Consider the following 18,688-nt stretch of genomic DNA (forward strand, 5'->3'; position numbering starts at 1 on the left):
CAAAAGGGGGGCAAAGATTTTTGGCACGTCGAAAGGGGGGGCAAGCGATTTTTGGCAGATCACTGAGAATTCACCACCCCGGGGGTACACATAATTATTGCACAGCCCCTAAGTCAGTGGGAAATTGCCAACTTGCTTATGGAACCTCCAGATTTCATCAGGCATATAACCTGCTGTACTGCACTGGTAACATAATGATGAAAATGAGGATAAAACCATATAAATCTTTCCAAAATGATACGATAAAGACAGCTCAATTTAAATTAATTTATTTTCATCCAATAAAAACATTAGTAATGTTGCCGTATAGTTTCATATATTAAGTATTTTCCATTTATTTTATTAATCACTTTGGTCACGGCTCTGTACTTTAAGTTCTAACCCGGCCCTGCACTTCTAAGGTCGCCATGATAGGAGTTTGAAGCCCTGCCATCAACAGAGGGCAGAACCGCGCTAATGAGCTGGCCAGTCACCATAGAAAAAGCTTGTTTCCAACCAAAATTGACAAGTAACTTGCATAAATGTCTAGATACTGTTACTGAATGGCCCAGGAACACTCCCACTTTGGAGGTGACATTTGTGGCTTTAATAATCGCTTTTTATAATTTTAAAGACAATATTCATAAATGTTGATTCTGCATAAATTTACATATTTTAACCATAATGCTTTTCACTATACCTTAAATATTGGCTCTATGACCTCAACAACTGCTGGTGGAAGTGGGTCTTTGATCTTCTGCTTGTTGTCTTTGTCCTGCTTCTTCTTGCACCATCTCTCAGGGCAGTCCTCATGATCCCCTTCTGCAGAGTAATGCTTCAAAGAAGCCATTATCTCCCTCTGTGCTGCCTCCGGGTTTCCTTTATTAGCCATCAAGGCTTGTCCATAGAAATATTGAAATGCATCAACTCTTGCCAATGTTAACCGCTTTGCCCCCCCTAGTAATTTCCCATCAGAAAGTTTGATCTGAAACATAAAAAGGACAAACTTCATGATTACAGGATTTTCAGGATCTTTCTGCAATAAACATTGTATCCTATTTAGGGGCTGTGCAATATTTATGAGCCGGGGGTAAAATTTCCAAACAGCTTGCCAAAAATTGCACGCCCCCTCTTGGCCTGCCAAAAAATCTTTGTACCCCCCCCCTTGCACATGCCAAATTTTTTGGATCCCAATTTGCAAACCTTAAATGCTCTATATACATGTTGCGAGCGCAGAGAGCATGAAAATTTGCATATTTAAGCATTTCCGTACGGTTTTCTTTAGAGTGTTTTCTTTAAAAGGCGTGCCAAAAATCACTTGCCCCCCCCCTCTCGGCTTGCCAAAAATTGCTTGCCCTCCCTTTCCGCTTGCCAGAAATTGTTTGCCCCCTTAATTTTACCCTTCCCAGGGCTCATATTTATTGCACAGACCCTTAATGCAGATTTGCAGACCGCTATAACACAAAATCATACAGCGCCATGTTCTAAACTAATACCAAAAAGCACAACCTGGGTTACTCCCTCGCTATGCTCACAAAGTGAAAAATCTGTTACCCATTGAAAAATCTGTTGGATAACAGATTTTTCATCCGATCACAGATTTTTGTCTCCCAGTTCAAGATGGTATATGACAAGCTGTGTGTTCTCAAATAAATCAATTTTTCTTTTATAGTGAATAAATCAGCTACGGTACTCCAATATTATAGAAATACATACCTGCCATTCTGTTCAGTAAACGACGTAGACGAGTTCCCATCCTCTTTTTAACATGACCTACACATTCCTCCTTCACTATGGGCACATCATATGGTTTTGCCTTGGTCACAGACAGAAATGATTTGGAGTCACCGTCTCCAACAAAGACGGTATATCTGAGTTTTGTGTCTTCTGATCTGTGAAATACAGAATTTATTAATAACATAATATGTTATTGCATGGTTTCATATTTCATTATTTCATATTCCATAATTTAAGGGAATTATTAAAATAATCACTATAACTGAATGGGCCTTATTATAAAGTCAACAAAGCTATTTCTGAATTTTTTTGCCAGAAAGATTTCCTACTGTTTGTAGAGGCCATGTTTTTTATATCTTTTAATCAGAATATACTGTGCAAAATTCACCCCCCCTTCTGAACAGCCTGCCAAAATTTGCTTCCCCCCCACTTGACTTGCCAAAAAAATCTTTGCCCCTCCTCTGCACATGCCAAATTTTTTTTTGGTCCCAGTTTGCAAACCTTAAATGGTCTATATGTTGCGAGCCCAACAAGCTGGAAAATATGCATATTAAAGCATTTCCGTACTGTTTGCATTGAATATTAACAACTAGAGCGGTTACCCGTGATTTCGCGGTTTTCGGCTGTCATGGTTATTGGCTTTTGATCTATGACCTCTTTGGACATTTTTGTTTGAGAGTCCAAGGTCAACACAATGGAATGACTAAATTTGCCATTTGAAGTGTTTGAAATTAGACTTCAATTGAACATAACCCATCCTTGACCTTTGACCTTAAAAATATAAACTCATTCTCTCTCATACCAAGCCAAGATTGACAAACGTAACCCCTAATCTCTGAGGAAAGAGGCGGACAGACAGACACATAGACTATGCATATTATTGTATAGATTAATAAATAATGGGATATACCTTTCATAAAGACGCCTGACACCCTCTGACTCCATGGCCTGGGAAGAACCAGAAAAATTGCGTGGGCAATTTGGTGTGTGCTCCACAATCCAGTTAATATACTCGTCAGAGTTCTTGTCCATAGAGTTATCTGTGCATTCTCTATACATGTGAAAAGGTACAAAGGGCAAGTTCATTAATAGAATTGTGTGCCAACATTAGTAAAGGTGATTTCCAAAAATTTCCCCTTCTCTGGTGATCTATTACTGCTGCATTTATAGTTGTCGAGGATGCAAGAGTTTACCCCTAGCCTTTACCGCTCGGGCTGAACATCTGGAAGCCATCGTGCCTCGATCATCCACTCCTTTTTTACAGCTATGTTACCCACGCCTTGTCAGTTTTTACCCCTGTGGGATGTGCAGCGGTCAAGGGTCCCTTTTCTCTCAGGCAGTTTTTTAAGACCAACATCTGCATCATGCTCCATTTCATTGAGCATAAACTTCAGATAATTTTTGAATTTTTTAGCTCCAATGCCTATAATTTGGCCCATCAAGCCCCTATTTTGCCACAAAATCAGTTCCCAAAGTGTAGCACTACAGTTTGTCTATTAGTACAAAGTGACAACGTGCGCGTTAACAGTGCGTAGTGCTGCGTTTCTGTTGCAGTTATGAGTGCATGCCTTCAAAGTCGGCACAATGTATGCGTTCGTATCTGTACTTTGTACTTCAGAGCAGGCTGACTGTAAGTGCCGCACAACACTACCAAAATTTAAGTTGAGTGTCCCTCCCCGGGTATTCGCCACCTGACAATTAAAAAGTCCCACAAATCACTGGGTTGTGAAAATCAGTGGCGTAACTAGGGGGGAAAGCCAGAGGAAAGAGGGGGGCAACATGCCCCGGGCGCTACCACTGGGGGCCCCAAATCGGCCTCGCTTAAAAAAATATGCCATTCCCACACCCCGGCATCTAATAAGATATTCTCAGGTGGGGGGATAGGGGCACCAATTTTGTTTCTTGACCTGTGCCCTACAAACTTTAGTTTGTGGTGAAAATAAGCCACTGGTGAAAATAACTTGCAATGTTGAGCCCCCAATTATAATGAAAAAAAATATGTACACACAAGAAAATATGTAAAGATGAAGAGAAACATTCACTGATATAATCATTACAATGTACCTGCACAAATTACAGATGTATTCCGCATCCAATATCTCTCCTGTCTCTTGCGCAATAGCCGCAACAATACAATGATGGGATGAAAATCCGCGATTCTTCCATGACCCGTCAAAACTGACAGCAACATCAACAGTAAGACTGTCGATGAAGCTGTCAGTTTTATCAGCATCATCTGCTTTGGTACCAGGTACAGAGCCCTCTTTTATAAGTTGGCGCTTGAGTCTTCTGGCTACCTGAAGTCGGGCTGTATCGCTGACATCATGAACCTTAAATATTAAAGTAGTATATATAGGCAATAATGTCATGCAATTAAGTAGTTAGAATAAATCATTGACAAGAAAACCAACATCTTTGATGGATAACCTCAGTATCAAAAACTTATCAGGACTTCCAGAGAGAAAGAGAGCGAGAGAGAGAAGCACCTGTGGACTGGACAAAAAGAGGGAAAGCAATTCTTGGCACCAGTTTATATGGGGCATCTTTTAAATAAAAATGAAATGTTCTCAAAAGGTTTAGGAAAATTCCTGATATACCCTGGCTAAAATTTGATACACTTTTGATACGTATGAAAAATGTATGAAATAAAAAGTATTTGAATTGGAACCCTCATTTCATACACTTTTATGTATCAAAACTGTATTAAATTAACATTGCATACACATTTTATACATATCAAAAGTGTATCAAATGCCAAGATAATGTATCAAAAAAGTATCAAATGAAATGTATCCTTTCATTTCATACATATTTGATACATAATTATATCAAAAGTGTATGAAATATGTAACTGTATCAAATCAGGGTTTCAATTTAAACTGTATCAAATTAGCGTTGAAATTTTTATCCTTTCATTTCATACACATTTCATACATAATTATATCAAAAGCGTATGAAATATGTAACTGTATCAAATAAGTTCCCAATTTAAACTATCAAATTAGCGTTCAAATTTTATCCTTTCATTTCATTCACATTTCATACATAATTATATCAAAAGTGTATGAAATATGTAACTATCAAATCAGGGTTTCAATTTAAACTGTATTAAATTAGCGTTGAAATTTTTATCCTTTCATTTCATACACATTTCATACATAATTATATCAAAAGTGTATGAAATATGTGTATCAAATAAGCGTTCCATTTTAAACTGTATCAAATTAGCGTTCAAATTTTATCATTTCATTTCATACACATTTCATACATAATTATATCAAAAGTGTATGAAATATGTAACTGTATCAAATCAGGGTTCCAATTTAAACTGTATCAAATTAGCGTTGACATTTTTATCCTTTCATTTCATACATAATTTATATCAAAAGTGTATCGAATATGTTACTGTATCAAATCAGCGTTCCAATTTAAACTGTATCAAATTAGCATTGAAATTTTGATCCTTTCATTTCATACACATTTCATACATAATTATATCAAAAGTGTATCAAATATGTCACTGTATGAAATCAGCGTTCCAATTCTAATGCTGGCCAGCAGGAACGCCCTATTTTTGATACCGGTACATGCCATTTGATACACTTTTGATATAGTTTTTTGATACACTTTTGATACAGTTTTTATATCCACTTTTGATAGTTTTATACACTTTTGATACAGTTTTTATACACTTTTGATACAGTTTTTATACACTTTTGATACAGTTTTTATACACTTTTGATACAGTTTTTATAAACTTTTGATACAGTTTTTCAAATTTCAAAATTGGTCCAATCAAGCTCAAATTCAACAAGAATTATCCTTACATGATCTAAACATATTTGCAAACATTAATGACCCCAAAGTGAAGGGGTCAAAGGTCAAATTCGAAATTAGTCTAATCAAGCTCAAATTCAACACTGCCCTCTACTGCCAATGCTGACCTCTAGCACTTTCCCCCATCACGGAGCAGCTCTATGCACTTTCCCCTATCAACGTTCAAAATTACAACGCAATAGGATAAATGTGTGAGAAAGTATTGCAAAACCCAACCAAAATGGAACATACATACATCAGAGGGCCTGCTTGGAATGCAGTGTTTGTCACTGAAGTTGTTACCTCAATAAAGAGACAAAAAGGCTACCAGATCTACTATACAGCCATGTGCTATATTTCACTTTGGGTATTTACAAATCTTATACTAATTATAACTCACCATTACTCCTTCGTATGGAAAAAAGCAGTAAAATTAGATAGTAATTATCATATGGTGCGCAATATTTTGTGGGCAAAACTAATTTACTAGGTGGGCACTCTTGGGCAATGGGCAAGTTGAATTTACTGGGTGGGCAAATGCCTACCCGGTTAACATGTTATTTACCTCCCTGGCGCCGGGGCTTGAACCCGGGACCTCTGTGGTGCAAAGCGAGGGAACTACCGCTGCGCTAACTCGCCCTCACTATGCGATCAAGCTAAATGATTATGATATTGATCAAAATCGGATTCAATTTTCAATTACATAATAATGAACCATTCAAGCAGCGCTTCATTTCTCTAAAAATCAGATCATAATGAGGATCGACACTTAACTTTCCCAGATATAGTAGCTTATAGTTTTGTTCAAAACAATAAATTACACAGTATGATACTATTATTGGCTATATATAAATCTCAAAATAAATTTTGCATGATCACATAATTCACCTTTACATATGTGACACGATCTGGTCCATGCATGGGGGCCAAAGGCGGCAAATTTGAAACTGAGATAAAGGTAAATATGGAGTAAAAACAATAAAATACATAAGAAAATGGACATCAAAAAACTCTAGAACCAAATATGCTAGGCCTTTGGTGTTTTCAGTAAATGATTGTTTGTATAATGTAATAATTACAGTAACTCAATTTTCAAAAAAGCCTCCTTTAGCCCCCATGGACCAGATCGTGTCACATATTAATAATCTTACACAATCTACTTACCTGAGACAAGATGGTCTGGGTGTGCTTGCTCCATGGCTTGCGACCAATTGGCGGCGGCAGTTGTAAAATAGCAGCCAATGTTGTGGCTGCTGAATTTCCTCTGCCAATTGATCGCATTCCTAGATTCATCGCTCTGAAATGAATTTAGTGAAACATTAACTGCGATTAGTAATAAGGTAATACATTTAAAAATTTATAAAAACAAATTGATGATACGTCCATTATTAATTATTTTGGCGTTAACCTACTGTGCAATGTGGTATGTTTTAAAGTTCAAGAAATAATATTCTACCTTTGGACACTGTTATTTGTGTTTGGTATTTTTACTCGATTTGAATCAAATTTATACTTTAAAGTTTTGAATTTTAATTACTTCAAAACAATATTGACATAGATGCATTATCGTGCACGTATATTAAGGGGTGTTGGGGGAAGGGGCAAGCATAACCTTTAACATGGTGATTTGGCCCTGAATTACCAGTTCAGATGCAACTCCGGACAGACACACACCATCACCGTACACACAGACAAATAGTGATTACTAAATTCCATTCTGAACAAATATGCTCTTCTTTTTTTAAAACCATCCAAAAAATCAACCTGTTGGCGAAGGGATGCAAAATTCATTTTTTCTCCAGGATAGGAGGCATTAGGAGCGGTCTGGGTACACATTGATTATAAAAAATACTTACCGGTTGACCTCTTTTGAGCGACTACCAGGAAGGTTGTGGCTGGAGTTGAATGAGGTGACAATACCACAATTCGTGCAAGTCAGCCTCATAACAACAGCCCAACCTTCCCGGGCCCCCGCATTCTGTGACAGGACCAGTTCCCCTGCCTTGCAGTGTCTGCATAGGGCAGCTTGTGAGATGCCATCCTGCAGTTTATCCATGTTGATGATATTATTTCCACTGCATGGGATGGGGCTGGCTATCTCACAAGATGCCCATGCATTCTCAATCTGGAATGTATAAAAAAGAGAAACATTTAAAAGCACAATATTCGGTAAAATTTGCATATCATCATAAATAAAATGTTTACATTTTGTCACCCACACATTTTTTACTCCCGCATGAAAAAAGAAATTTTGATTGACTGTTGCTGTCAGTACCTTTTCTAGTCTCGTTTGCAGCTAGTGTGTTCCCTACTTATATATTTGCACGAGTCAGAGCCATACCAAAGATAGGATGTGAAAGATTTACAAAAAAGTTATGACGAGAAACTAATAATTGATTTTACTTGGCCTTAGGCCAGGCCTGTACCAGGATTTCGTTTGGGGGCATGCTGATTTTGAAAAAATGGACTTTTTCCAGGGTGGGGCGATTTTGAAAAGTGGACTTTCTTCCCAAAGTTAGGATCTTTTTCGTCCAAAAAAGCGTAAAAAACATGACTATCATGATTATCAGGAGCTTCAAGCAGCTGATGGAATTCAAATATACACACACAGTTTAGTCGTCAAGTCGACGTACAGCACCAACAATGCCTGTATTATCTCACCGATCATATTATTTCTCATGATTATTGCCGGATTATTGGCGGAGGTTCACGCGGCTAATGGGATGTTCAAACAAGGCGTACTACGAATAGCGATATGCATTACAATGGTGCAAAAAGTAGAAATTCAAAAATAAAATTGAGGGCGATGCTGAGGAGCAAATAACACATTATGGCTTTAGCACTAACAAGAGTGGACGGACCCCTTCTTATCAGAATACTTGCCTTTTTCTGAGATGTAGTTTGGTTGAGTTCAGGTTGATTGGTTTGGTTGGCTTGCGCAGTTAGGTTGGGTTTGGTTTTTTTCAAAGAATTTACACGATCATCAGTCATAGATCGTTTCCTCTTCCTTGCCATTATGACGATGGTAATCCTGTAATAGAAACGGCAAAAAAAAAACAATTTTAATGTGAGCAGCACTCTACTCTGAAATCTGTACGCTACTTTTTCCTATAAAATTGTTTTTACTATCCTCTACCATGTGATAGACGACAGGCAGGTCTAATATTTTGAGTAGTGGATGCTGGGCGCAGATGCTATCCATTATGATAGACCCCCATAATGCACCTATGCCCCAAAATGGAAGCATTCAATCAAAACTTCGTTCAAAAATTTTTCCCAACCATCTAAAGGGTTCACAAAAAATAACTCCCCCCCTAAAATTACAAGACATTTCTTTGCATAACTTGACATACATTTCGTTGATTTGAAAAATCCAAAAACCTGTGAATAAAGGAATCATTTTCCTACACTCCCAAAGTTTTTTCCTTAAAAAATCTTTTTATTTTACCCAAAAATAATCACATTTTCCCAAAATGATGCTTTCAGAAAAAGTTGCACTTTTCCACATCCTATACATTTGATGTACAAAAACATTCTCGATATCAATGTTTTGATTTATTTAATGGTGTTTTTGTTTTCTTTAATTTTTATGTATACGATTACCCAGTCACCCATGCAATCATCTTGCAGTATATAACAATGACTAATTGACATGTATGGGGTTTTTCTAGAAGATTTTATTGAGCCGGTGTTTCAAAAATGGTAAAATCAATTTAGGAGTTACACAACATTTCTTTGCATAACATGACATTCATTTTGTTGATTTGAAAAATTTAAAAACCTGTGAATAGAGGCATCTTTTGGTTACCCTGCCAAAGTTATCCCGTCTCAAAATCTTTTTGTTTTGGTCAAAAATAATCACATTTTTCAAAAATGATGCTTTTAAAAAAGTTGCGTTTTACAACATCCCATACATGTAATGTACGAAACTTTCTCGGTATCAATGTTACGATTGATTTAATTGGGTGTTTTTCCTTCACCTTTTTGTCTTTGAACTCTTAGTCACCCATGCAATGATCACGTAGTGCAAAATAATGATTTGTTGAAGCTAATTTTGACATAAATGAGGATGTTGAAAAGTGCAACTTTTTCTGAAAGCACCATTTTTAGAAAACGTGATTATTTTTGACCAAAACAAAAGATTTTCAGACGAAAGAACGTTGGGAGGGTAGAAAAACAATTCCTTTATTCACAGGTTTTTAAATTTTTCAAATCCACGAAATGTATGTCAGGTTATGCAAAAAATGTTTTGTAATTTTAGGGGGGAGTTATTTTTTGTGAACCCTTTATTAATACATACATGTACATACTTGAAAGTGATAATATACATGTTGTCTAGCCCTAACTGAAGGAGGGGTTTAATGAAAATGAGGGTACAGGGATATGCAGCACTGAGATGTAGTACATTTTCTGCCATTTAGTTTAGACTTGGATGTATTTTCAACAACTCTTCCTCTCCCTTTGTACAGGAGCCAACCGTTGTTACTCTGTGATGAATCTACAGATTAGTAGCATATACACAAACGCAAGGTTACACGTATGCGTTACGCATAAGCGTGTAAAACTCATCATGCCTGGAGCATATGCGTAAACGTGAACTCTCTTATGTTGGCGGTAGCAGCTAAATATTACCGCTTTATTCTTTAGTTTTATTGCTGATATCAACAGAGAAATACTGTGATCTTCTTGTAAGGTTGAGTGGTAATGACAAGCGGACATTCCGAGTGAAATAATCATGTGAATTAGACATCTTTAGCTTGTTTCGTTGTTGAAAGGATTCAATCATGTTTCACCGCTGTTCATCACCGATTAACAACTGCCCTCGCCAAGTAAACCACTCAAGCGACGCGACGCATCGTTGTTAATCGGTGATGAACAACGGTGAAACATGATTGAATCCCTAATTCATCAATTTTAGTTTTTTGTTAGTGTAAGAAAGGTTATTTTTTTAATTGTCTCAAAAAGTGTTTTTTTTCCAAAAATGTATGTAATTTTGGGTCTGTTTCTTGTCTAATTTGGTTTAAAGTCAGGTACTGTTTCTGGGTTCCAATTCACCACATAGCTCTAACAAAATCAAAATTAAGAACACCACATCAGGTTTTTGTAAATAATAAAAGAAAATGATTTGGGTCATGTGCCCTGTAAGCGCCTGCAAGTCTTGTTGGTGGACCGCATTGCAGGAAGACCCTATATACATAAGTGTATGTATTGTTACTTGCTTAATTACTAACCGGGTTTACTAACTTCCTGAGAAACCTTTTGGTCTTTAAATGGGTATATCTCAAAATGCCACAAAGGTATAACCCCATGAGTGGTGTGAAATGAAGGAAAAAAACCCATCCCAATATAGCCATTACAACAAGTCAAGTTTACTAAAAAGATATAAAATCGACATACTCACTGAGAGCAAATTCGTAGCTATTTAAAAAAACTTACCGAGCAACATGATCCCATTTGTTTGGATGTATGATTTATACTATCTTGTTATATAAAATAAACTTGGGATCGGTGGTGGTCGGGCAGTCATTATAATTAGGCCTATTTATAAACTGTATTTACTTCACCGCTCGGCATATGATGAACGGTGATCGGGACGCCGATCAATGCATCATTCATGTACGTCCCATCTTCACGACATTATAAGCTTACCGTACAAAATCGCATTTTGCGTCTCACAGTCATGACAGTGGAATTCGAAAATATGAGGCGAGCGTGAACCAAACGAAATGCTAATGTGAAACTCAATTTATAAATGCTTTAAACATTGTAAGGCTACTATATTCCATACTGCTACATAATTTTGTGCTTACCGGTCTTTTAAAACAGCTGATCTTTGTTTACAAATATTGTAGAAACTTGTTGTGAAATGTCAATCTCCCGTTCGTCATACGTCCATCACTCAAGAAAATGATCACGTGACATCTTTCCGATCGCCTGATCGGTCAAAAAGTTGGCATGCTATTAGTCATGCAAATTTTGTGCTACGTCATCGATCAAGTTTGCGCGACGCCCACACCAGCGCGAAACTCGTCGGTTCAATTCATCGTGATCAATGGCTCATTTGCAATGCTTGGCCATAATGAAAAAATGATGTTTTTGACGGCAATTTATCCATTTTTTGATATCAAAAACAGAACGGATTTTCATCAAACTTTGCATGGAATTGTGGATTTATACGCTACACAATATGTATGAAAATCAAGAACAGAAATGTATGTTTATTACGATAAATTTTGACAAAAGAGCGGAATTTGGCACCCTCATCTTCAACGGCCATTATTTTGATGTTCATTTTCTCGATGAAATGACGGATTAGGTACACGATATCTCAATAAATACAGCGTCTATAGGTAAGCAAATATGATCATCGTAAAAGCATGATCGACTCAAGAAACGGTTTTCTCATTTTTTATATTTGGGTCTATTTCGGATTTTAGGCATCATTTTGTGCAAATAGGCGTTTGTGAATTTTAAAAGTTCATTTTGATGCCTTATATGGTCAATATCTCAAAAAATTAGGCCAATATCAAAAAAATAAAAAAACCGTTTTTTGAATGGAGTCTCAGGCTCAAGAAAAAAATAAAACAAAATTTTTTCGAAAGAGTGTTTTTTTGTTATGATGTACCCAAAAAAAAATGCAAAAAAATCACTTTTTTGTGATTTTCTTCAAAATTGTTGTTTTTACACCAAATCTGTGTTTATATTTAGATTCATTGATATCTTGCCGTCAAAAAAATGTATACTTTTATATGTCTTGCGCGAATAATTACAAAGTTATTGCACTTTTACTACATGCATGTCTGAGAGTACACAGCCACCTTAAGAAATAAAATAAGTATCTGATATGTTAATCCAATGGGCTCTAAGAACTATTTTGATTGGTTAAAAAGAGGATTCTATCATATATTGAACCAATCAGAGATATGGTAAGAATGGCCAGTAGGGCTGAAAGTTACTAAGCTTAAAAGTGTAAGAGATCTAAAGCTCTATTCTGATTGGTCATTCAGATGATGATATCATGTAATTAGCCAATTAGAGGCTCTGTAAGAAAAAAGGCAGTAGTGCCCATAGGGTTAATTGTAGGTACTGCCTGGGCGTTTTCATAGGCAGACAGTATTAAGTGTTTGCATTTTTGCATAAGCTGTTTATTATCATTATAATTAATTGAGAAAAACAAATTCTGCATCTTTTTCTACGTAAAAATATTTGCATTTTAAGACCCTCATTTTGACATGATTAATGCTTTCTTATAATAGAAAAAATGCAAATTATCTCATTTTTGATTGGTTGGAAATAATTTTGTCATGGTAGCAAAAATATGACTTAACGCCCTAATCCTTGATAGCTTTACTGTATAATGAATATTTTGGCGGTATTCATTTTTAACATTAACCTTCAAAAACAGGTTTGGTGTTTGTTTTATTGCAAACCACAGCAGCTGAAGGGATTATCCCACAGTGTGAGTCATTGGTGGGGCACCGACTGTGATTGGTGGCACCAGGCCCGATTGGGGGCACAAGCCATTTTGGCAAATTTTATTATGGGATTTTCAAAAATTTCAAATCAATTAGGGAGGCACGGGCTCCTATGATGCTACACCTCTGCATTAGATAATTAATACCACAAGGTTGATCAGCAGTTATGTGGGTCAAAAAAATGGGGCACCCAAAGTTTTGATCCTGAAAAGAGAAGTGAGTGATGCTGCAAATAAGTGGGCTCCCATGGGCACCTTGGGCTTACAACGCGCCTGGGTCATTTGATTAATTGGGTCAAGGAGAACAGCATCTGGGAAACTTGCAGGTTAGGATAGAGAGAAAAGGTGCCTCTAAGATCTTAATTAGTCTCATGAGTACTACATGCTGATTGGTTACAAGAAGATTAGTATGATTTATTGAACCAATCAGCAGCATGGTAAGCAGGTGGTAGGGCTAAAGAGTACTGACCTTAAATATTTAGAAGCTGTATTTTAATTGGTTACTCAAATGAAGATATTGCATTATTAGCCAATCAGAAATGCTGTATAATTAACCATTCAGAAACGTACAAAAGGCAGTTCTCAGGAGATTAGATTTATATACAATTAAATAATTTTAAAAAGTCCCGACATGTTCACAAATTATTCATGTTTAATTATTAATAATAGTTGAGTTCAACAAAATTATTAATAATAGTTGAGTTCAACAAAATAATAGTTGAGTTTAACAAAATTATTTTCAACCAATATCAGTTGTAACGTCTGTACTGGGCTATTCTAGTTGAAATCCATACACCCTCTATGGAAGACATGACTTTAATCTTCTGCACAGGGGTGTAGATTTGAAATAAAGTCACCCATTCAGGAAACCCTATTTGAAATTTACACTCCATGTATGGGATACTATTAAAGGTTGTGTCTTCCATAGGGGGTGTATGTATTTCAATCAGAATAGCCCAGTTGTTGTCAACTTCAGGTTATACGCCTCTCTAATGCTATTCATCTGATTCCTAAAAATCACGTTAAAAAAAGATTTGTACTTCAACTTGATCCATAACCTGTATTATCTGTGTGCCGTTAACAAGAATATATAGTAAAGGTTATGTTTCAAGTTATAGTGAACAGAGTTAAGTAATGATACTACACATTGTGTGTGATATAAACTCCTTTATTTGTCACAAAAAGGGACAAAAAATGAAAAGAAATTTTACGATTATTATTACAGCATCTGTAACACACGCCATGCAATAAACTTAATAAATAAATTCATTCATTGCAAACGAATTGTGTAAATATCTTGTGTTATTATTCTCTATGGCAGAGATGCCACTTTTCCGGTTTTAGCCTCAATTTAGGTTTTTTGTGAGTCCAAATTCCCATGTTTTTATTTATTTTCAGCCTGTTTTTGGGCTTTTAGGCCTGCAGTCACATGCTTTTTCAGGTTCTTCTCACCAGTTTCAGGTATTTTGAGTGAAACTGAGTGACATCTCTGCTATTGTAAAATTATGCCCAATTGGCAGTTGAGATCAGTGGCATAGCTAGCACTTTTTCAGAAGGTGGGCAAAGGTGGGGTGGGGTGGGACACAAGGCAACTTGCAAGGGGGACAAACTTGGTTACAAATGGTCAAAACAGGCTAAAAACTACAAAAAAGCCTAAACTCTTAAATATCAGAGTGGCCAGCGTCGAGGTGGGGAAGACTTCATACATATTTAGAATGACAAACACTTGGCCAATCCATCTGTGATGTCAAATTTTGGTAAAAGTACTCAGCTTTGGAGAAAAAGTTTTGAGCAAAAAAACCCAAAATAACAAAAAATCTTCAGTAAAAATTTCCAAAAACTAGATATATAAATCAAAAAAAGTTGGGTTTTTTTTTTTGGCATTTTCTCCAAAACAACAGTTTTTATCCAAATTTGACATAACAGATGGACTTGTCAAGTGTTTACCATTTAGACTTTAGCCAAACAATTTGGCAGTTATGAGGAGCAAAATTTTCCATAATTCAAGGGTTAAGACCAACCTTAGCCAGACTAAAAAGTATGTCATATTGTCGTTACCCCTTCATAGCAACAGTATTATTCTAAGTCGGCTATGAATCATAATGTGGTATATATGGAAAGAAAATTTTTCTTGAATCATGTTTGGATGAGCCCGCTGTTTCATAGGGTTTGTACAAGAAAATTATAATGAGCAAATTATAGCTGCCATAAAGACATTTTACAATATATGCATTATATTAGATCTAAAAATATGCCACCTAGCAGCTATTGCAGGTAGGGCTTATGGCTCCTCCATATCAACAATATTATTTCAGTCTGTTGTGAACACATTGCGTAGAAAATTACAAGAAAGTGCGACAGATAAAAGATTCGGATTAGGAGGGGCAGAGATGAGGGAGTGAGTCTGCAGTCTTAGTCATGTTTATGATTTGAGACTGCGACTAAGTCTAATATCAAGTGAAATGATATACCTGCTACCAGTCAGCTGTTATGTCATCACAAGAACACCAGTTTACGTGTAGAATGTCAGTGGTTTTTGTTTGTTTGTTTGTTTGTTTGTTTCAGGCCTTGCCGCTTGAGGCGAGCGATCGCTCTCGCTCGCCCAAACTCGATTTTCCACTCGCCATAGACATTTAATATCACTCGCCAAAATCTCCCAAAATCTACCATCGAATCAAACCAATTCAGCTTTTAATCGATTGTGTGCCCCTCCAAGCAGAGAAAGTCAAAAAATTTAGCGCGCTTCGCGCGCATTTCAACATAAATACATAGATACCGTTTTAAGACCAAAGCTTTACTTGATTATACCCAAATAAGTGATATTTGTAAAAATTCGACCGCTCACCTAGCATCATGCTAGCGAGTGATTAACCACTCGCCTTTAAAATCTAGACGGCAAGGCCTGTTGTTTGTTTGTTGTATTTCTTCTTTAACCTGGGACACTCAATCAGTTGAAAACACAATTAATCATCTGTTCTTCCTTGAGGCCCAGGGATCAATACAACATTTACATAAGGAACACCCCAAAAGTTCGATGAAGCCCTATAAACGAAAGTCCTTTCGTTAGAAGGCTAACCCCTCCCCGTCCCTTCTAACGTAAGTTTTCAAATATCGAAAATTCCAACCCGGATTCATAGGATACAGGACCGTCGCTATGGTGGATGGGGATGTGGAGGAGTGCAACAATGCAATGATATTGATCACGTTTATGGAAGAAACCAATATTCTATTTTATTTTAAAATATTTTTCTTCATACTTTTTTGGCACGAAAAAAATTATGACTTGCTGGATTTTCAAATAAAAAAGAATCAAGGTGCGGTACAGCTGATTAAAAATGAACTTACAAATTGCAGGTTGCGAGTACTGCACTCTATATTGATTTGAAATTATTTCGAAGCAACCACTTTAAAATGTCAATATCGTACTTCAGAAAATACTAAAATTTATATATTAAATCCTTTAAAAAGATCAACTTTGACCGATGTTTTAACTACTTTTTTACAAACGTAATCGGACTTTTTGACCCCTTCCCTCCTATGCCTCCCTAACGAAAGGACTTTCGTTTATTATAGGGCTTCATCGAACTTTTGGGTTGTTCCCTTAAGGATGAAACTTTTCAGCCATGAAGGTTTATGTTTCCCGGTAATGTTTACTTCAAATGCTGACGTGGGAGTCAATAATTGGGATAATCTTTTCATCTTCTCTGATTGAATGTAGGAATTGCTTGAATCTGTGGGATTATCTCACCTAACAATGACAGATATAAAATCATCAATCTGATCGCTTTCTTAATTATTAAGGTTAAACGTCGTCTTTAATGTAGCATTCTGAGACAGATTTAGCATTCTTATTATATATTGCAATTGTCATTATAATTTTGTTATCGCAGAGCCGACATTTAATGCCGCATAATAATAGAAGTTGGTAATAAAGAATATGTGAATGCCAGTTTGCATTAGGCCGTGTAAAATTAATATTTTGGTTCTCGTCCCCTCCCTCCTCAATTTCTGGGATTTGTCAGATTTTTTTTTTTTTTTTAGATTTTTCAATTTTTTAGACTTTGGAATGATTTATGAAATCTTCATACATATAAATAAGTTTATTAGAGAACAAGCATCACTTCCAAGTCTTTTTGTGGTACTCTAGGGCGTTTATCCCTCAGAATCTCACATTTGAAAAAAAAAAAAAAAGGGCCTCATCGTTTCCTCGAGCACTGTTGGAGAAGACCGAAAACTACTGACAATGCTAATTTTACATTGAAAAAAAAAAAAAAAAAAAAAAAAACCTCCCTCCCTCATCAATTCATGAAAATCCTCTGGACGAGAACCAAAACATTAATTTTATACGGCCTTACCATGGACTCACTCAAAACGCTACCTGCATCTGCACTTTTTATTGTTATGCATAGCCGTGGTGGAAGCAGTCGTTCGATACTCCATTTTTCAGTAATGTCAGATAAAACCACATCTTTTAATAATATTCTGGTGTTAAAATTAGAATTGTGTCTATTAGTGAAATATTTTCGCTTTCAAACTAATATAATTTCGCCGATTATTTATTAAGGCACATCGTACCATGGAAATAACAGATATTCTATTTCCATGATCGTACACAGGGGTCGCGCATCCAGGCCCTCCATTCAAAAAAAAATCTCCACTTTGCGCGTGTTACGGGTAAAAAACACAGGTTTTTATGCTTTTTCGATCAAATTTTCACTAGTGGCAAATGGTGGTCAGAGACCACAAACCTAGCTGGGGCATGTTGGTGTTTTGGAGGTATCTGACCCCAGCAAAATGTTCCAAAAATGTTCCCCTGGTCATGAAGTTTGTTGTCACCACACCGAGTTTGAGTACCATACTCCTTATAGATGCACAGAAAATTAAATTATATGATTTGACCCAGATAACCTTTGACCTGACCCCTGAATAGCGTTCCAAAATGTTCCCCTGGTCAGTAAGTTTATTGTCACAGAGTTTGAGCCCTGTAGGCCTACCCCTTCAGATGTTCAGAAAATGCATTTCTAAATTTGACCTCTGCATGACCTTTGACCTGACCCTGTAAAATGTTCCCTGGTCATGAGATATGTTGTCACTGAGTTTGAGCCCCACACCCTTACAGATGTCGAGATAAGGCAATTGTAAGATTTTACCCCCTTAATGACCTTTGACCCTAAGTGGGTTAGTTTGAAATAGTCATGGTTGCACATGCAGGTACTTCTTTTGAAAGTCCTAAACAAGGTATAGCAGTCGTTGATAGGATATGCAGCTTATAGAACACGGATACCTCATGTGGCATTTTGAGATAGTGACACAAATTAGGAATATTTACCAGAGTCTTATGAGGAGTAGCACCCCGGTGAAATTATTTTGTATTATATTCTGTACTTTTTATCTTTTTCATTTGACCCCACTGGGGGTCATATCTTCTTGGAATTTCAAGATATGAAAAGGACCCACAATATGAATATTGACCCAGGTCTAACGAAGAGTGTCACCCCGGTAGGAAAATTACTAATCGGGGTGTCATAGCGTCTTGGATATTAATCACGTTTAAGAAACAATAATTCTATTTTATTTACAGCAACCACTGTAAAATGTCAATATCGTACTTCAGAAAATACTAAAATTGTACAATTATATATTTTAATATACATTATAATTGTAAAATTTTAAAAATCCTAA

At 36.4% G+C, this 18,688-nt stretch overlaps 1 protein-coding gene across 1 annotated transcript; it reads right to left on the reverse strand.

Annotated features, from left to right (window-relative positions):
- Window positions 1–1,663: 1,663 nt before the first annotated feature.
- Window positions 1,664–11,844, reverse strand: LOC140139594 (uncharacterized). The gene is made up of 7 exons (XM_072161299.1): window positions 11,343–11,844; window positions 8,416–8,563; window positions 7,389–7,657; window positions 6,697–6,829; window positions 3,781–4,046; window positions 2,627–2,767; window positions 1,664–1,871 (listed from the first exon to the last, which is right to left on the reverse strand). The coding sequence occupies exons 2-7, from the start codon at window positions 8,545–8,547 to the stop codon at window positions 1,664–1,666; spliced, it is 1,149 nt and encodes a 382-aa protein (XP_072017400.1). The 5' UTR covers window positions 8,548–8,563; window positions 11,343–11,844.
- Between the last annotated feature and the right edge of the window lie 6,844 nt (window positions 11,845–18,688).

The sequence above is a fragment of the Amphiura filiformis genome, chromosome 18, assembly GCF_039555335.1.
Source record: "Amphiura filiformis chromosome 18, Afil_fr2py, whole genome shotgun sequence".
NCBI lineage: Eukaryota > Metazoa > Echinodermata > Ophiuroidea > Amphilepidida > Amphiuridae > Amphiura > Amphiura filiformis.